Raw genomic sequence first — 19,220 nt, forward strand, 5'->3', positions numbered from 1 at the left:
TATTTTTAATATAAATTAAAAATTAGTTTTTTAATTAAATTAATCATTATTACGAAAATGTGAAAGTTGTATCTTTTAAATTCGGATTAGTTTGGTGTATACTTTCTTCAGTTTTCAGATTATTATTTTTAAATTATGTATCAATAATAACTTATCAATAACAAATTCTTTAAAAAGGTGTATCTGGTAATGAGATTAATAAATAATACCTGTCTATGGAAGAAAGACTTCTACTGTAGATCATAGTTATTAAAGGACTTAATCAATATACTTTGAATAAATAAAAATAAAATTCATTTATTTAAGATATTAAAAGAAAAAGAAAGAAATCCTATTGATTTCTGATAGCAAAATACTCTTCTAGATCGGAATTGAATGCTTTTATTAACTGTAATTTTTCTTTCTTTTGAAATTTGGGATACTTTGCCCGATTCGAATACTATTAGACCCTGTAACAATAATCCTGTAGCAATAAAACATAGAATATAGCATCAATACGTTTAATGGCGTCCAAGATTTTACGGTTTTTTTTTGTAGCACGATGTGTGTACAGTTTCTTGGGGAAATAAGATAACAATTAATTTAATTATTTTCAATAATCTTTGAACTTTTAGAATTATAAAATTATACTCATAAAAAAACAAACATTTAAGATAATCCAAACCAAATCACATTGTTTAACTTCTTAAGCCTTAATATTAACTAAAAATCTGAATTTTAAAATTGAAATATTTTAATTAGTTATGTCTTTGCGTGTTACAGGTTTGTTTAGTTCCTTCAGCGTCTGAAAGAACATTCCATCGAACGTGTGTACGTAAGGATTCAACAAATCCTCGGTTCGATCATAAATTTTCAATAGAATTACAAGATGATGATTTAGATAGACGAATACTTGTATCTGCCTGGCATCGGGATAGAGGTAAAAGGTAAGATCAATATTTTTTTATCGCCTAATTTCGTAACGAATGCTCAAATTTATTGTTCATTACTGTTGCATTTTTCAACAAAAACTTCATGACCTACTAACGTTATGTTTTATATGTATAATACTGTCTTTGTTCTTATTCAACCAACTAAACCTGTGTAAAAAGGTAATATATTTGAGTAGTATACATATTTTTGTGTACACATGTAATTGGCTGAATCGATTAAGCATCAAATTATTCGTTTTAATTTATCAGAATAAAAAACCAATCAAAGTGGCAATCGCTATATTTTAGAAGCTATAAAACAATTGCTTTAATTCATAAAACCTAATTTTTATTGAAATAACATTAAAACAGAGTTTACAAAGCGATATATAAAAATTTAATTAATTTTTTCGCTTTTTCAGAGATTTTTTTCCTTCTTTAGAACATTTTATAGTGGAATTAAATTAAAAATTACTATAGTATTTTAATATTATAGAGATATATGTTTACTATTAGATTCATTAATGTAAAGTGAACTAGTCTGCTGGTATATAAATGTAGGAGATAATGAAACTATTGTTTTTTTTTTTTTTGTTTTAAACATAATTTGAATATAAATTACAGATTTAAAATATAGGGTGAATAATTTAAAATGTATTTATTATTCCCCTAATCCAATTATATTCAAATTTTACTAATTCATTAATGATATTCTCCTTTTTTTGTTATATTTTTTTCTCTAGTAAAGTATTTAAATTAGTTTTTACTAATTTCTAATATTTGCTTGTTTTCTATGTTGTTTTTTGTATTCCCTAATTGATTAGAATAATTAGACTTCCGTTTATTATTTTTATATGGATGTAAATGTTTCTGAAAGCATTTTTTTTTTTTTCTAATACGCTAGACATTTCTTTGTAGAATTATCTTGTTTTTATATTTTGTTCTGCATTTTCTGTTTTATAAACTCCTAATTTGTTATAACTATTATAATTGAATTTGTTACTTATTTTATTGTTTGTTTTAAAGAAAATTTTATAATTCGCTTTTTTTAATCTTACAGGTATTTTTAATTCAAACATGTTTGTTTAATTATAAAACATAATTTCTAAAACATATAAATTGAAATATAATAATTAAATTAATTAAAAATATTAATCCAAACTAATTACTAAGTAATCAAATTATTATTGAATAATATTATTACCATACATTTTAACTGTTTAACTAATGAATTGTACAGAGTTGCCAGCTGCATAAATAAGTTAGGGAACAAAGTATTTATAGGTTAGACTATAATTTATTTAAATTGAAAAATATGCTCTTTTAATATTTAAACGTTCCCGCGTATATAAACCTCTTACAAGTTAACATTTGACACATCGTTTAAAATTTTAGGTAGGTTAACTTTAGAATCCTAAAAAAGACGAGACATATTACTCGTTTGATTAATCGTTCAGTAGTAAAGAAATAAAGACAATACGTTCGTTAATAATTAGATACAATAAGAAATTATAGGACCCTTTACAAAATAAAGAAGAAATCATTGTTTGATTTCATGTTTGAACAAATTATACTAGTATTTATTAAATTTGCTTTCATTATGTACCCCATAGTATATACTTGTATTTAATCGTATGAATCTCGTATTCCTAATGTGGACGTTGCAATCTGTACAAATGGTGAACAATAAGCAACTTCCTCACATCCAAATGAGATGAGGATGATACGTATGATATGTAAATGAGGTAGTCTTATAAAGACTCCAGCCGACAATTCCTGAGACATGTGGTTAACTGAACCCCAACCACTAAAGTACACCAGTATCCACTGTCTAGTATTCAAATCCGTATAAAAGTAATTATTTTTTAATAGGATTACAACTTCGAAACCTTCGACTTCGAAAATCAGCTGTTTAAACAACTAATTTCCGACGAGTTAACCAGTAAACCAGCACGGTGACTTTTAAATAGTGGGAATTTAGAGAAATTTAGTTTTAAATGAATGAAGTTAACTTCATTCCTACGAATCATCATTCATCAAAAGAATCTTCATTCATTCAAAACGAATTAAAATAAAAATTTGTAAATTATTACTTAGTGAAAATTCGTTTATTTGTCATTTATATTCGTATTTTGTTGTTTAGATAAAATGGATTGAATATATGAGAAAAAAGATAGCTTCCTTAGTTACGTATATATATATATATATGTGTGTGTGTGTGCGTGTGTGTGTGTGTGTGTGTGTGTGTGTGTGTGTGTAGATAGTATGTACAGATTATTTCTTTCTTAAAGGGTTAAAGGTAGCTTCCTTAGTAACGTATATATATATATATATGTGTGTGCGTGTGTGTGTGTGTGCGTGTGTGTGTGTGTGTGTGTGTATAGATAGTGTGTACAGATTATTTCTTAAATGGTTTTCCTACCTCTAAAATTAATATAACTTTTTTATCAATGAAATTACTTTAAAATGAATGTGTCTTTTTACACACTTGCATAACGTTATATTATAAGAAAAATAATGTTTCAATACATATTTATATGTATATGTTTTTGATTCTATCTAGCGTACATACATAAGAAAGGGGTTTTTGAAAATATTTTAAACAGTAATTAATTTCTGAATATCAGAATATTTTTTATCTCTTCTTTTTTATACTAAGAATTTATTTCCTATTGGGATTTATATTTTCTGATATATATATATATATATATAGAGAGAGAGAGAGAGAGTAAGGGAGAGGGAGAGAGAGTAAAAGATATAACGACAATTGGAATAACTAGGTCAGCTTTTAACTATCGTTATTCATTTGTCACAATCAATAGTAATATAATCAGTTTTTGTATTGGATTAATATGGTAGGCTACATTTCTCTTCTATAAGCTTAATATATAAAACAGTCACTTGTTAAATATATACAGAAATGTATTACTTTCATGGAAGATATTGTTTCAATTCAGTACAGCTTCACATCATGGAGACTTATTTGATGTATGTATCATTTTGATTTTAGTTTTTCTCATTTTCTATTAAATCTTAAATAATTTATGTATTTTTTTGTGAAAAAATCAATACTATTTTTTGTTTTTTACTACGGTTTTATAAATTTATGTTTTCTATTTCATAAATAGAACGTTATAATTTGTTCATTATTATCTTCTCGTATCTTAAACATTTAAAATTCCTAAATGGTGTTACCTAATAATTGAACTACACTCATGAAAAAACAACATGCTATAAAATAGAGCATTTTCAAACGTCATCAAATTCGGTTTTATTAGTCCTCATTAAATGATAGTAATAATAATAAAATATATTGTGACCTCTACTACATCTCCCTTATATCCATCCACAACCATCCACTGGAATGACTTGAACAGTGAGAAAAGTGAAACAGAACAGTGTACATCTTAATATATTGAACAAAAAGATAATATAAATAAATAAATACGTATAAAATACTTAGAAAAACAATTAATAGTCGTTGAAAAATAGTATGAATAAAGGCTCAGAGCTAAGACCTTTGTCACATTACCGAAACAAATTACAATATTATAAAACATTATATTACTGGATATTTATTTCTTACAATCGATGGCTTTTCGTATTATTGAAATACAATCAACAGAAATTAAGAAAAGAAACTTTAGTTTTCTCCAAGCACAATATCAAAGGAACCAAATTAGTTGTTAAATTCTATGAAAGACGATTTTTGCTGATCTAACATAAGGCACTCCTAAAACAATGTTAGTTTGTATCAGTAAGAAGACTTTCTTTGAGTATAACGTTCGTTTAGCAAATTTAACGTTCTGAAAATCAGGGAATCTTAAGGCCCCAAAAACTAACCTCGGCCTTATAAACACAAGACGCTTGATCAAAGCCTCTATATGTGAAAACTAAAAAAACACATCTCTGAAAAAAAGTTTACGGATCTGGTATACGAACATTTCGAATGGCAGACCTGTAAATTCTGTGCATGTATCCATCAAGGTGAAACCAGACCGCGTCAGAAAAAACCAGTCATCGAGTTCTTCCCCATCTGGCGTTACAGATGACATGAACCATTGACAGAAGGCTACACGTTTTGCGCAGTATCTGCATGTACTAGGATCATATCATCAGATACACGAAACCGTATTTTATAACCACCCTGATACCACTTTTACAATTAAAGTGGTGCAGGGTTTCTACAGTTACCATCTCCACTTCATAAAAGCTTCGGTTTACATGACACAAAAAAGTATTATAATATTTTCTTTCCATCTCTGTTTTTTAAAAGAGATGATCAAATAAAGGTAAAGTTCTAAGATTACTATGCTTTCAGTAGTTGTATGCTATATTGTTGAAATAATTTAATAATATTAAATCTGTACACTTCGTTATGGTTAAACTTTAATTAGTAACTTTACAGAAAGTTATTAAAGAACTCTTCTAGATAATATGGATCTTGAAAAGAGAATTAATTAAGCGTTTGGTCATTGCCATGGAAACGCACACGATTATACTCGTATCTAACCGCATTAATTAGTGGTGAACGTTACCATAGCAACTGTTAACCATTCGAAACAATATTATCCTTAATATTTTTTTTATCCAGAGACATTTTTATTTAAATATTTTTACTATAATAATTACAAATCACTTCATAAATACTTGTGGAATAAATTTATTTTTAAATAAACTCTAATTTTAATTTTAAACGTTAGGAAACTAAAAGAAAGAATAAAACAAGAATAATGGGAAATTTTTATTACTATAAATATGTAGTAGAACATAGATCGGTTTGCTAGTTTTTCCAAGAAACTGATCCCAAAATTATTTTATTAGAGAGTTTTAAAGATTGTGAAAAATATTAGGGGATGTCTAATAGATTTAAAAATTATTAAAATTATTTCTGTGTAAATTTTCTAACATAAATATGAAACAGTTATCTTCTTCCTTAAATCTTGTTTATGTGAGAGGAAATCTGTTTGCTTTATGGGTCACGCTATCTTTATCATATCCACCATTCATAAGAAGCGCAAGTTATGTTGTGGTGGTCAACCTGAATTGAGCTTTCAGTGTTTTAGATTTTTTAAATTAAATTTACCACAAACAGAAATTGTTTGAAATCTTTATTTTTATTTTAAAATTACTCTTAAAAATCCGTTTTTTAGTGTTCCTTATTAGTCAATTAATTGTTATTTTTTATTTATTTATTTTTTTAATTATTTATATGTAAGATAACAGAACTTCAATAATAAAGTTTCCTCAGTGTTTACTAATGGTGATCGTTTTAAAATCTTAACGACTGTTAGTTTTAGATTTTAAGTACATTTATTTAAATATAGTTTTTTCCGTTTTCCAATCTATTTCAACTGCAGCACATAAAATATACAACTTTAGATATTTACCTATGTTTACAGCATTATTTTACGTAATAAACAGATTTTAAACAGTATTATTTTTAAAACTGTATCGGTGATTGCTGTTAGAATTATTTAATGAAAAATATAAACAGAGAATTGATTTTAACTTGAGTGTTATATTAATCCTATCTATCCTGAGTAATTCTAATCAATGACACATCTAGGCTGGCAATTAATGGATATAACAATCTTCAGGTACACTTATTTCACGAACGAGTGGCTACGGGTTTTCACTCAAAACGAAGCTGTACTAGATATTTGGAAACTTTCAAATATCACATAAATAATAAAAAAATTTTTATTGTCATGGTATAGAAAGTTTCATAAAAACAGCATATGCTGATATATTCATTCCATTTCTTTTTGTGTAAAAAAAATTTTATTGATTCATCATACAATTTTTAGTAATATGAAAAGCCGTAATTAAACTAATTGACATGTTTCACATAAAATATTTTTATTACTTTTAATAATATATATATATATATATATATATATACCAATCCAGTACGTATATATATATATATACGTACCAATCCAGAACTTTGAGTTTATTTACATGTTTATCATTTCATAAATTTTGAATGTTAAAACGTTTTTATTGAAATCTAACAAGGCTTTAAAAAAAAATTATATGGATAACATTTATCGCATCTCCTGGCTAGTTTTATTTTCTATTTAATTCATTTTGTCAAAGAATTAATGGTGAGGGGGACGAAATTTACAGAAATGATGTCGTTCAAATGTTCTCACAGGAAAAAAAATTCGTTTCAGGCCAAATTTTTAATTTCATTTTTTTTTTTCTATCTCTACAGGGAAGTATTTCACTATGTTACTTGCTTAGCCTTTGTTACATAGCAGAAAATAAAAAAATGAAGCGTATGAACCACGTAGATTTTTTATAATCCGTTACTTTCTCGATTTGCTTCTTTCACTGTATACATTACAAACTGTTTTGGAATTTCTAATTCTATCTAATTTGATTAACTCCTTAAAATGTTAACAAAGAAGATATTTTGGCTCTCTGAATTTGATTAATATAACAAAATTACATTATTCAGCCGTCGTATCCATAAAGAAAAGTTTTTACTACGATTATTTTATACGAGTAAAGCGTATTAATTCTTTCATTTTAAAATTTAAACTCTTGTGCTGATCAAAAGAGAACTCAATGTTTTGTTTATAATCATAAAAAACTCAGCAGTTAGTATCTTCTAACATTTTACTAAACTTGAATTAGCTGATATTGAATTCATCTTTAGTATTTGCAAGGATGATGATTTTGTCACTAAATCAATAATAAGCGATTTAGATACATTCCTGCAATTAACTATCGTACCTAAATATGCTTGTATTTCAAACTAGAAAATTAAATAATCTAGCAAATATGACACTGAATAAGGTAGGCGATAAAATGTATTGATAAAAAAAATACAAATAATTATATATCTACATTTTAATTACATTTAAGGTAGTGTGTTTTATATATATATTTAAATAAGTAGGCTGTACTAATTGGTTTCATACAAAAATTACGTCTCTCAATACTGACCTCTGTTTTTTTACAAGGAGGCCACGAATTATTTGAATGATTCGCATTTAAGGAAATTTTTGAAAAGAGATAAATGAATTACGCTATCGTTTCAGCCATCATTAGAAAGATATTATCACATCAGAATTCTTCTGTAACTTATGCAATAACAAAATTAAATCAGATATGATAGTATTAATTTTTTATTAATCAAATAAATAATATTTTCAAATTTATTATTAGCCTGTTAATTTTTAAGCACGACAATATAAAACAACTTTAGTTAAATTTATTTATTAGATTACATTATAAATAACACGTGATTATGTGATCTATAAATAAATTTATAGATCTACTTTATAAATAGAAAGAGAAAAAGAGAGAATTACAATCTAATAATAAAGAAAATGTTAAACAATAAATTGTGATCTCGTTCTTTTCCCATGGGAAATTCTTGATTCCTGTTAGAAAAAGTTCAGTACTGCTCTCTTAGGTATACCAAAAGTCAGAAGTTTATAAATGATGATAACAAGTAAAATACTACTATATTAAGTCGGTAGGCTACCTTAAATAAAAATAAATTAAATCGATTTTATTTTATTTGACCTCGAAACAAGTTTATAAAGGTTATACATTTTTTTATTTATAATTTCTTTTAAAATTAATGATTTAAAGGTTATATTTTTAAAAATATAACATTTTACTGCGTAAATTATGCGTTCTTCAATTTTCGTATGCATTCTACTTTTCCAAACTTCTCTGTCCCTTTTTTTACTTCTGTTTATGCTTCTCCACACGCGCCCGTCAGTACATTTGTTTTTAAGCCAATGTATTTTATATGAAGTAATTGACTATATTTTGCATTGTACCTTTTATGCTCTAAAAAGCTCATGGAGAACTAGAACTCTATAAAATTTATAGATATATCTGTAGTACTTATACATTTACTATTGTAGTTGTAAGTTATTTATCAGTTTTAAAAATATTATAAACTATAAAAAGTTTAATAAATCTGATTTAGGTTAAATAATTATCATTTCTTATTTATAAATTTTAATGTATGGACTCCATTTATTTCAGTTTCAATATTTTTATTCCACGTCACAAAAAATGTTTTTTAATATCAGGATAAGTAAATAATAAAAATTAGCAAATTACAAACATTTATCTAATAAATACGTAACACGGTTTTTTAAATTTATTTTTATTAAAGTAATAACGTTATTACGAATAAATGAAATAGTAATTTCTTTTTTGTAAGTTAGTTAAAATGAAATTATATTGAAACGAAATATTCGAAATTTTTTTGTAAGGAAAAAAATAATTCCCTTACTCAAATTACAGTGATAAATAATCCAATTATCTGAATATTCTGCTTTAACGTATAACCTTTAAAATAAGTTAATTATTGTAACTGAATATTTATTGCAGACATAAATAACAGAATTTTTCTTAATTTTTTTATAAATGTTTCTATTTTTTTAAATATCATTCATACATATAACTGATTTATTTATAAAAGTAAAACTCAATAATTCAGTTTAATCTCCCAAATTCGGTATTTTTTTATGCTTAGCATTCTTTTTTGTTGTTAATTTATTCGTTTTCCTTATTAAGTTTGTAATAAAACTTTTCGCAACTTTTTCAGAGATTTGAGTGTTTCCTTTACCTTTATTTATATTCTATAGATTTGATCACTTTTTTGTTTTAGATTCCTACGCAAGGATATTTTGAACTATATTTTTTACTTTATTTTAATTTTAAAACAAAGTTATAACATTACTCATTAATTTTTGTAAATAAAATATCTAAGATATTAAGGAACATAGGATTGAACGAAAAAGATGATTTATTAATAACTTTATATAAAATATCAGGTTGCCGTGATTCAAGGTTGAGAAAGATAAATTAAACCAGTACTAAAAAAAATCATTGGTCAGTATACATTGGACTTCTCAGTACTCTAGTTAATTTTCTTTTACATAAAAGTGGCAGTTAGAGAAGACAGAATTGTTTTTGAACAGTAAATAAAATAGAAACAAAATTACAGAAAATAAAATTATTAAAAGAACAAATAAATTTAAATATCTAGAAAAAGTAATAACACTAAACATTTTGGAAAAAGAAGGAATAAAAACTAGCGTAAGAAAAACGCAAGTGGCTTTTCATTTAACATAAAATTTATATAACAAAAACTCCCTTTCAAAAAATGCAAAAATTAGATTTTATAGAACAGTCATTTATCATAAACCCTATTCGTAGCAGAATGTTTGCAATTTTTTTCAAAAATTAACATAGTTAAAATGGAGAAGAAAATATTAACGGCCCTAATATCGTCAATGGAGAACATAGGCTTAAAAGCTCAGAAGAAATGTACGAAATTTGGAAATAATAAAAACTACAATAAGAAAAAGAATACTTAAATTTTATGGATATCTGTTCAGAATGGATGAGTACAGACTAACTAAGCAGTTATTTACATACTTTAAAAACAGAAAAACAAAAATTGTATGGTTCAAAGAAGTTGACAAGGATTTAAAAATATTAAATATCTCAGAATAAATAATTGAAAATAGAAACACATTTAGAAAAGTAATAGATGAGTCTAAATTTCTAGAAAAGTTGAAAACTAAAAATGAAAAATAAAATGGAGTAGTGAGAAGGGAAAAATACAGGGAATGAATGAATTAAATAATTTTGGAAAAGGAGAAAGAAGTCTAAAGCTGCGCAACTTGATCTTTGATGGTCCAATCGAAAAAAATGTGGTAGTAAAAATTTAAAAAAATTGACACCAAATAATAATTCAAGGAGAAAATATTATTAAAATTCAATGATAATATTTTCACTTAGCTGAAACTATAAGTTATTTAATGGTGTCTATAATTTCCGGCTATAGCGATATATGCTGCTACGGCAGCTTTAGATATAACGGAAAGTATGTAAACTGGTAAAAAAATCTTTCAAAGTTTGTACTTTTTTAAAAGATTATTAAAAAGAAGAATAAAAAAAAATTGATTTAAATAAATTTTGGATAATCTGTAAAAATCATTTTTCATTCCATTGCTCTGAAGTCCAAAAATTTATCTTTGTCAGACGGACGTTTGTGTGTACGTACGTATTTTGCTTTTATAATTTACCAAGTTTTAATTTAACCAAGTTTTTTCAGTGGAAAAAATATATTAGATATTTGCAAAATTTGGAAAAACGAGGGTGGCGTTACGGTCGAAATAAAATTTCAGATCTTTATTGGAGCTTTTAAGAAAAAGGTTTCTTACGAAAGTTGAAGTATTTTTAACCAAGATCACAAATTACAAAAAGTTATTTAATATTCACCCTCTCCCCAAAAAATGACTTATTATATTTTTATTTTTTTAGCTATATCTTGCTCCAGAAGAGGAGTTAATGGGGTATTTGCATCTATATTTTCTACATTTATATCTCTTCAAACCACTATAAAATTTTTTCACCATCCCACCAATTCACTCCATTCCACTCAGTGGTAACAAAAAAAAATTCTTTTAACTGAAAAAAAAAAAGTTTTTTTTCTTCAAATTTATTTTACATGTAAATCCATCTTGCAAGTTACTTATTGGATTTAAAAAGTAAAAATCGTAACTTTTTGATAGTTCGTACTCTTTAGCATTTTCTTGAAAAGAAAAATAAGCCAAAAATTTTCATCCCCTTCCGAAAAAAGTATTACTTTGTTTAATTAGAATTATCGCTGCATCTTATATTTTTAAACAATTTTAAAAAGTTATTTTTTATTTATTATCTCTATGTAGAGATTGTTATTTTCTTAATGAATAGTTTTACCCAAATGCTTCCTCTTCAGTATAGAAGCTCTCAAAATGAAAACTTTTTCAGTTTCTAACTTTTAAAGCTCAAAACTTATTTTATTAAACAATAAAGTCAGTAGAATAATTTAATACCTTCTCCTGGTGGGATAATTCCCAAATTTAAAAAAATCTAACCTTTTTTCAAATTTATTTAGAATTAGATTTAAAATTTCGACTAATCTTGATCAAATATCAATTTTAAAATTGATTTTTTATTTAAAATTAATTTTAGAAAATATTTTAATTATTAAAAAAGTTCCCTGATGAGAATTCTGAATTATCTAAATTCTATTTATGTTTTTATTAAAATAATATAGAAGAACGGCTTAAAATTTTAATTATTGGGCGTAATCCTTCTAAATTTTCTCATCTTACTGTTATTCACATTTATCCTGTTATTTACTTTACAACATATCTCTGAAAAAATAAATTTTTATTAAAAGAAGGAAACAAATAATAAAATTTCCTACTGTATACCGTTAGTTTTACAATATCTCAGAGATAAGAGTAGATACTGACATTTTAGTCCAAGGACTACTGATTAATATCTGATTTTAACCAATTAGAATTCATTATATAATTAATGACTCCCCAAACTCCTCTCAGCTGGTACCACTTCTTCATTAAAGGGAGCTTTAAAGATGGTCATACATTATGGTTAACAAATAACTCCCTTGTGTATCGTTGGCTGTAAAATCAGCTGGCTTTACCAACCCTATTTCTATACTCCCTTTATTCAATAGATATTTGATTCGAGGAATAAATTAAATTTCTTATATATTTAGTATTAGCAGTAATAAAATACAAAATAATGGAGAAACGTTTATTCCAATTAAAACAAATTTTATTTTTTCAACCAAATAATTAATCATAAAGATATGAATTTATTATTAGATAATTACGATTAATCATTTTCAAATTATTTATTTTTTTTATACGATTGATGAATTGGAAATTATCCCTTTTCGGTTGGGGGTAATGGAATATCGAAGGGGATGATGGTTGTCCAAACGAAGGGTTCGACCGACCGTACGTACGCTGCTGGCAGGCAAGCAGATCTGAGGGAAGCTGGATGGATCGATTTTAGTTAGGATGCGCACTACACCCGGTCACGTCGCTGGAACAGTCCTAGCCCGGCCTTCTTGCCTAGTAGCCACGTCGCGATGTGCCTCAGCATCGAACCCTGGCGTCTGCAAAGTGTGTTGTGTTATAATTATATTTAATCGTTGACTTTTTTTTGGTATTATTAAATCGTTGTACTTTTAAACATTACTATTATTATTTTTTTTTTTTTAATTAAAAAATTCATCCATATTTTTATTAATAAAACTTTATTAAAAAAGAAACAAAAAAAAAACAAGAAATAAGATTAGATTATTTATTATTACGGAAGTGTGTGATGAAATTTGTATTTTAGTGAACTGATTAGATTGAATACATTTTTTTTTAAATTGTATAAGAAAATCTTTTTCTTAAGATCGTTGCAAATGAAGATAAACTTATCAAACATTTTTCAATATTTTTTTCTATATGTACCCGTGATTATTTTTGTTTAGATAACTTCTTTAAACAAAACATTTTTTTATTATGTTTTGAATTCGTTATAAAAGGTAGGCAATATTTTTTCAAAAAAATGTTTGTAATTTTTTTTAAATTTTACTGAACATTTTTTATATCGCAAATTTATCATAAATTAAAGTAAACTTAATATGTTTATTTTTTTAATTTTGAATTTTATTAAGTTATATAATTTTTTATAACATATTGCGGTTATTTTTTTCAGAAATTCGTATTACCCTATTTTTAAACTTTAAATAGCATTATTAAGTTTACTTTCCAAATAAATTGTAATATATTTTAAATGATTTTTGTAATAAAATATTGTGTTGCAATTAAATATTTTTATTATGATTCATTTTTTATTTCATTTTATGGTGCAACGATATATTCAATTTTGTATGTACGTAATTTTATTTAAAAACTTTTTAACATTATAATTCTATTATAATTATAAAGTTCATTAAGTTAATAAAATTTGAAAATTAGTAATTACGTTTTAGGTTTTATTTAGACAATGGGTTTCGTATTTTTTAAATTTGAAATAATTTAGGCGAATATTTTTTTCTTGTTTTAGGGAGCAAAAGTTGAATGTACCATGATATTTTGCTCCCTTTATCAAAAAACCTACATTAATTTAACAGACAATTTTTAAAAGAGATTTTTTTTGTTGTATCTTTACCAAAACGTTATTGACTTTTTTTTTATCTTTTCTATCTTATATAAAATATTCTTCTGAATATATTTCTGATATTGAACAAAATTACTTTTATATTTAACTGTAAATTTTTACAATAGTCATTCCTATATTGACATCTGCGTAAATCCCAACACCACTCGCATATTTTTATTTCCACATATTTTAATTTCAATATTTTTTATTTACTAAATTCGCTAATAAATTAAATATATATAATTAATCTCTTAAAATCGTATAGGAATGTAAATGGTATTACTGAAAAAAAAACTTTGAGTAAAAAAAATGTTTAATTAAATATTCTCAAAATACTCTTGGAGTTTTCTAGACTAGTTTGTTAATAAAAGAAATTTTTTAATTATTATTAGAGTTAACACAGTCTGACAGTAGGCGGAAAAGAGAATTATTGTTCAGCAAAATATCTTTCCAGTTTTAATTTATTCCTACAGGAAGCAGTGTCGTTCATTAACCTTCGAAGTTTAAAATTATAAAGTATATCTATAAAATTAGTGTTCAAATGCAGTTAAATAAATATAGCTTAATTTTTCATATACATATATTGATTCTATAACAAAAATAAATTGCTGCAAAATCGAATCTATCATCTTAATAATTATAAATTTCTCTGTACTATATTTTACATAAATGTAACTGCTTAATTTTAAATTAAGATATTTTTATGCACATCAACCACCTCATTATAATTTAAAAAAGTTAAATAATCTATAAATTAAAATTATGTTTATTTATCAATTTAATTTGAAGTTGACAACTTCTTTAAAATGAAAAATTTTGATTTAGGAAGTTTTTTATAAATATACTATATTTTATTTTACATCAAAATTCTTTTGTTTTGTTTTATCTAATAAATTCCGTCAATTTACCTTTTATGTAGATAAATGTTTTAACTAATTATATGTTTTTCTTCAGTGATGTTTATAGTTACGTAAATTCATCTATCTTAATTCTGTCTATAACTTCTAAGAATATATAGTAATAATCAGAATATTTATGAATATTAAATTTTTAATATTATGATGATAAGGAGAAGAAGTAAAACAATAATAAGCCGAATAAAAAAAGATGATGAAAAGTTAATTTTATGCGTTGTTTCTTGATAATATTTTATACCTGATTGCTGTGTGTTTGTTTACACTAGAAGTGTTCAGGAAAAATACATATTATGATTAGTATCAAACTTCATCAACCTTTCAATATTTTTCTTTGTGGTTTTTAAAACAACGTTTTATTCTTTATCGCTTGAGTGTCATAGATTTTGTGTTTTAATATTTATATTATAATTAAATAATTTCTATATTTTTAGACAAATTGTTATATAAATTTTTTTTAGATAAAATAATTTAATCAGTTATATAAATTTATTTAGATATTCAACTACTGTTTTATTTTGTGCTTTATAAATTAACTATTTATTTTTTTTTTAAAGATATTTTACAATATTTTGTTTGTCCTTAAGCAACTAACAGTAAAAGTTATTAAATTTGAATTTTTATTTATTATTTACACTTTCATGTAGTTACATTTTAATTAAAATAGTTATACTTTCCCAGTGTTGGAATAATTACTAATTTTTATTTTTTAAACTTTAAATTACATTATTTTTTTTGTAAGAAATTTATTGTAAATAATCAAATTTAAAAGGAGAATTAATTGTGTAATTAAAAATCAATAATAATTATCATTAATCAATACGTAGATGTAGAACTATGTATATATCAATTTTTATTTTTATTTAAACGGATTATAGGTCTACATAAAAAAAAACCGCTTTATGTTATAAAAGAGAAAAGTAATTTTGCTTTAAGTTACTTATTTACATAACACCGTTTCACAATATATCAAATTAGCCTACACCTGTAAGTGTCCCTGAGCTAAAATCAATTTAGAAACCTTATAGTAAAAGGCATGTCTAGCTTATTATATTGAAACGTGGTAGACATTATCTATATTGTAGAATATATTTTTACAAGCTTGCAACTCTTGTCAATTTACTCATGAATGTTATTAACAAAATTATATGTACTTAAATTGGAATCTTTATTATTATACTTCCTTAAACAGGCTTTTAACCAAATTATAGTCTCATAGTTCTTCCTAATAAATCTTCGGCCGATGAATTCCGTGGCAGTAATTGAACGCCAACGATCAAATAATACGTAGTAATAAGTGATTCAAATTCAGTTAATAGGCATAATTTATATAATAAACAGTATGATATATCATTACATACATCAAATACACATACGTAATCTTATCTTTTATGCTAACAATATTTGAGCAGAAAATCTTTTCAAAGATTTCATAAATAGGAAATAAGAAAAAAAATTAAAGCGTTGGGCTTAAATTATATAATTAATTTATTCTGTAATATTTATAAAACCAGGTATTATTTTCATTATATTTTGTATGCGCTTTTGTAAATGAAATAGAGCCGTTTAATCTACTTGCGTGGTAAGAAAAGTAAATTTAATTTTAGTTAAATGTAGTTTTCCATAGCATAAAAATATAAGTTAAATATTTAAAAGAAATCCATTTCTTATGTATATTAACGGATCTTCATTAAAAAAAATTGTTTTCCAAATTTTGAAGCTGTTTTTAAAGTTTTGGTAAAACGCTTCTTCTCTAAAAACTATCAGTTAAAGAAATTTAAATTTTTTTATTGGTGAAGCATGCCAATCAGAGCTATAAAAAAACTTTTACATCACATTTTTTTTAAATCTTATGAATCTTGTGAAGAGAACACCTTCTCAAAAAGGAAAATATATAAGTAAAATAAATTTAAACAAAGTACAAAAAAATGGCTTTAATTATATAAGTGAAAAAGAAGAAAACTTTTTTTTTTACCAAAAATTGAAACAATCCCAGGCGAAAATCTTTGTCAATATTATTATAACTTAAGTCATTCTCTTCTCTAATTATTCAATTTTCACTAAAATCAAACTAGTCATTTTGGTTTACTATATCAGAGTGACAGACGACCAGAATGATTACTGGAACTACTTGGTTCATTAAGTTTAATTTCTTACTAGAATATAAATCGTGTTTAAAGAAAACGTTAAAAACATTACATTTTGTAGTTATTAAAGTCCTTGTAATAGCAGTTACTTTTATACGGATTTGAATACTAGATCGTGGATACCGATGTTCTTTGGCGGTTGGGTTTCAATTAACCACACACCTCAGGAATGGTCGAACTGAGACTGTACACTCATACATATCACCCTCATTCATTCTACGAAATAATACCTGAACGGTAATTCCCGGAGGCTAAATAGGAAAAAGAAAGAAAGTAGGAAGTAGATAAATTTGCTTTAAATCGATCAATTTACACTGTTGTGTATTTTAAATAAGAAGGCGCAAAAAATTAAAGGAAGAATGATTCTAAAAATTAATATTTCGTTTATGTAAATAAAATTATAAATGGATGTATTTATTTACCATGAGTAACGTAAGGATAAATGATTTAAAGAATTTACAATACTGAAGTTCTACGTACTTCATTTGCTGACGTTTCGTCAGGTGTTCGAAAACCTCCATTACGATTAACATACGTAATTTGTTACTTCCGCATTTGTTCTACGTTAATATTTGTACAACAATGAAAAACCATTATCATGAAAACACATTGAAGCCTAAACTAGAATATTGATTTTATAAAATAATTTGAATGTAACTGAAATATAACATGTTTAAACAGTAAAGTTCCATTAAAAAAAGACAGGGTTGACTCTCACAAATACAGTATGAATATTTATCCTTTATACTTAACCAATTCAAAATACTAATATCGTTTTTAAAATTAAATTAGGCTATATATTGTGCAGTAAATTAATGTTGTATACTTTCAGAAACAAAAATGAATACTGTTTAAATTTTTAATTTGAATTATTCCATATTTATTTGAGGTTCAGACCTCCTAGTTCTTAAACGCCTGTATTTTCTAACTTGGGCTGTTTGTTACTTTGAAGTAAATCGAATAACGTAATTCCATAAAACACAAAAAAAATATTAAGAATAATTCAGTACATGGAGCCTCGTAGCTTATACGTGGAAATATAATATATTTTTAAAAGTTTAAAAAATACTGAACTTGAATGATTTTTATAATATATTTCAATACAATATAAATTTATTTCGGTTAATAATAATATCAAAAGAATATTTAAAAATTGTCTGTAAATTTACAGTTCACACTCTGTGATTAGCTGATAAAATGGTTTATTCAGAAACTGGAATCAAGTAAAATATGCAATTAATTTTTTTTAAATTTATTTATATTTTTGGAGGGGTTGATGTTTTGATTGATCATGATACCACAATACTATATTCTTAAGAGTATAAATAACTTTGTTTTTGAGGTTTTAGTTTGAGATGGGAAAAGACAAATAAGTTAGGTTTAGTATTTATTATCTGGTAATTAAAGTTGAAATTGAATGAATTTTATTAACTTGAGAAAAAATTTAAATATCATTGATTACTTTAAATGTAATTAATTTATATCTTGGTTACAAACAAACATTTTAAAAAATGAACAGTATTATGTAATTTAGATGTTAAATGTGCGCAAATCTATTTTATTAGATAAAGTTATTAATTAAAGTAGTATTTGTTTTTCTAAGGTATTTATAATAGTTTATCGATTTGTATTAGACAGGTTCAACTTATTAAAGAGAAATATATATTATTAGATTGTTATTAAAATAAAAACATTTGCGTTGTCAGTAGTATAACTATATGTAAAGATTTTGTGAACTTAAAACGGAACAAAATATATAAACTATCAAACTTCTTGTGTAATTGTGGACTTTAAAAAAAAAATGTAAATAAACATTTAAAAGAAAATAAAATTACTCGTATTAAACATCTTAAAAAGGAGGAGTGCGAGAAAAATATATTTCTAAAATTTGAAGCCGATATATTTTCCAAGTGGCATGTCCTTAGTCTCTCAAGCTGCAGCAGGATCACAAGCGTCCCTCTACTCACAGAACAGTCTTACGCTCGACTATCGACCTCGAAGAGGCTGCTGCCACGAGCATAGTCGTTCTACCCGATCTTTTTCTTTGGGTTGCGTAGAACACGCTTTATTACAATCTGCCTGACATTCTGACGCCCGTCGGTAAGCCTATTGGAATCTAATTATTCATGTTTTAATATTATTTTTGTCATTTTATTTATTTTATTTTATAATTATAATACAAATTTTTTTTGTTACCATCGTCGTAATTATAAGGTGCCCATATATAGTTCCTTGACACGTATTTT

General features: G+C 25.0%; 1 protein-coding gene across 1 annotated transcript in view; it reads left to right on the top strand.

Annotated features, from left to right (window-relative positions):
* PsGEF (Protostome-specific GEF) overlaps positions 1 to 19,220 on the top strand; it is a 239,421-nt gene that overhangs the window by 43,430 nt on the left and 176,771 nt on the right. Inside the window, exon 8 of the mRNA XM_075371997.1 lies at positions 763 to 926. Coding sequence (XP_075228112.1) covers positions 763 to 926 — 164 coding nt within the window. The remainder of the gene's footprint in view (positions 1 to 762; positions 927 to 19,220) is intronic.

The sequence above is a fragment of the Lycorma delicatula genome, chromosome 7 (assembly GCF_047948215.1).
Source record: "Lycorma delicatula isolate Av1 chromosome 7, ASM4794821v1, whole genome shotgun sequence".
Classification (NCBI taxonomy): domain Eukaryota; kingdom Metazoa; phylum Arthropoda; class Insecta; order Hemiptera; family Fulgoridae; genus Lycorma; species Lycorma delicatula.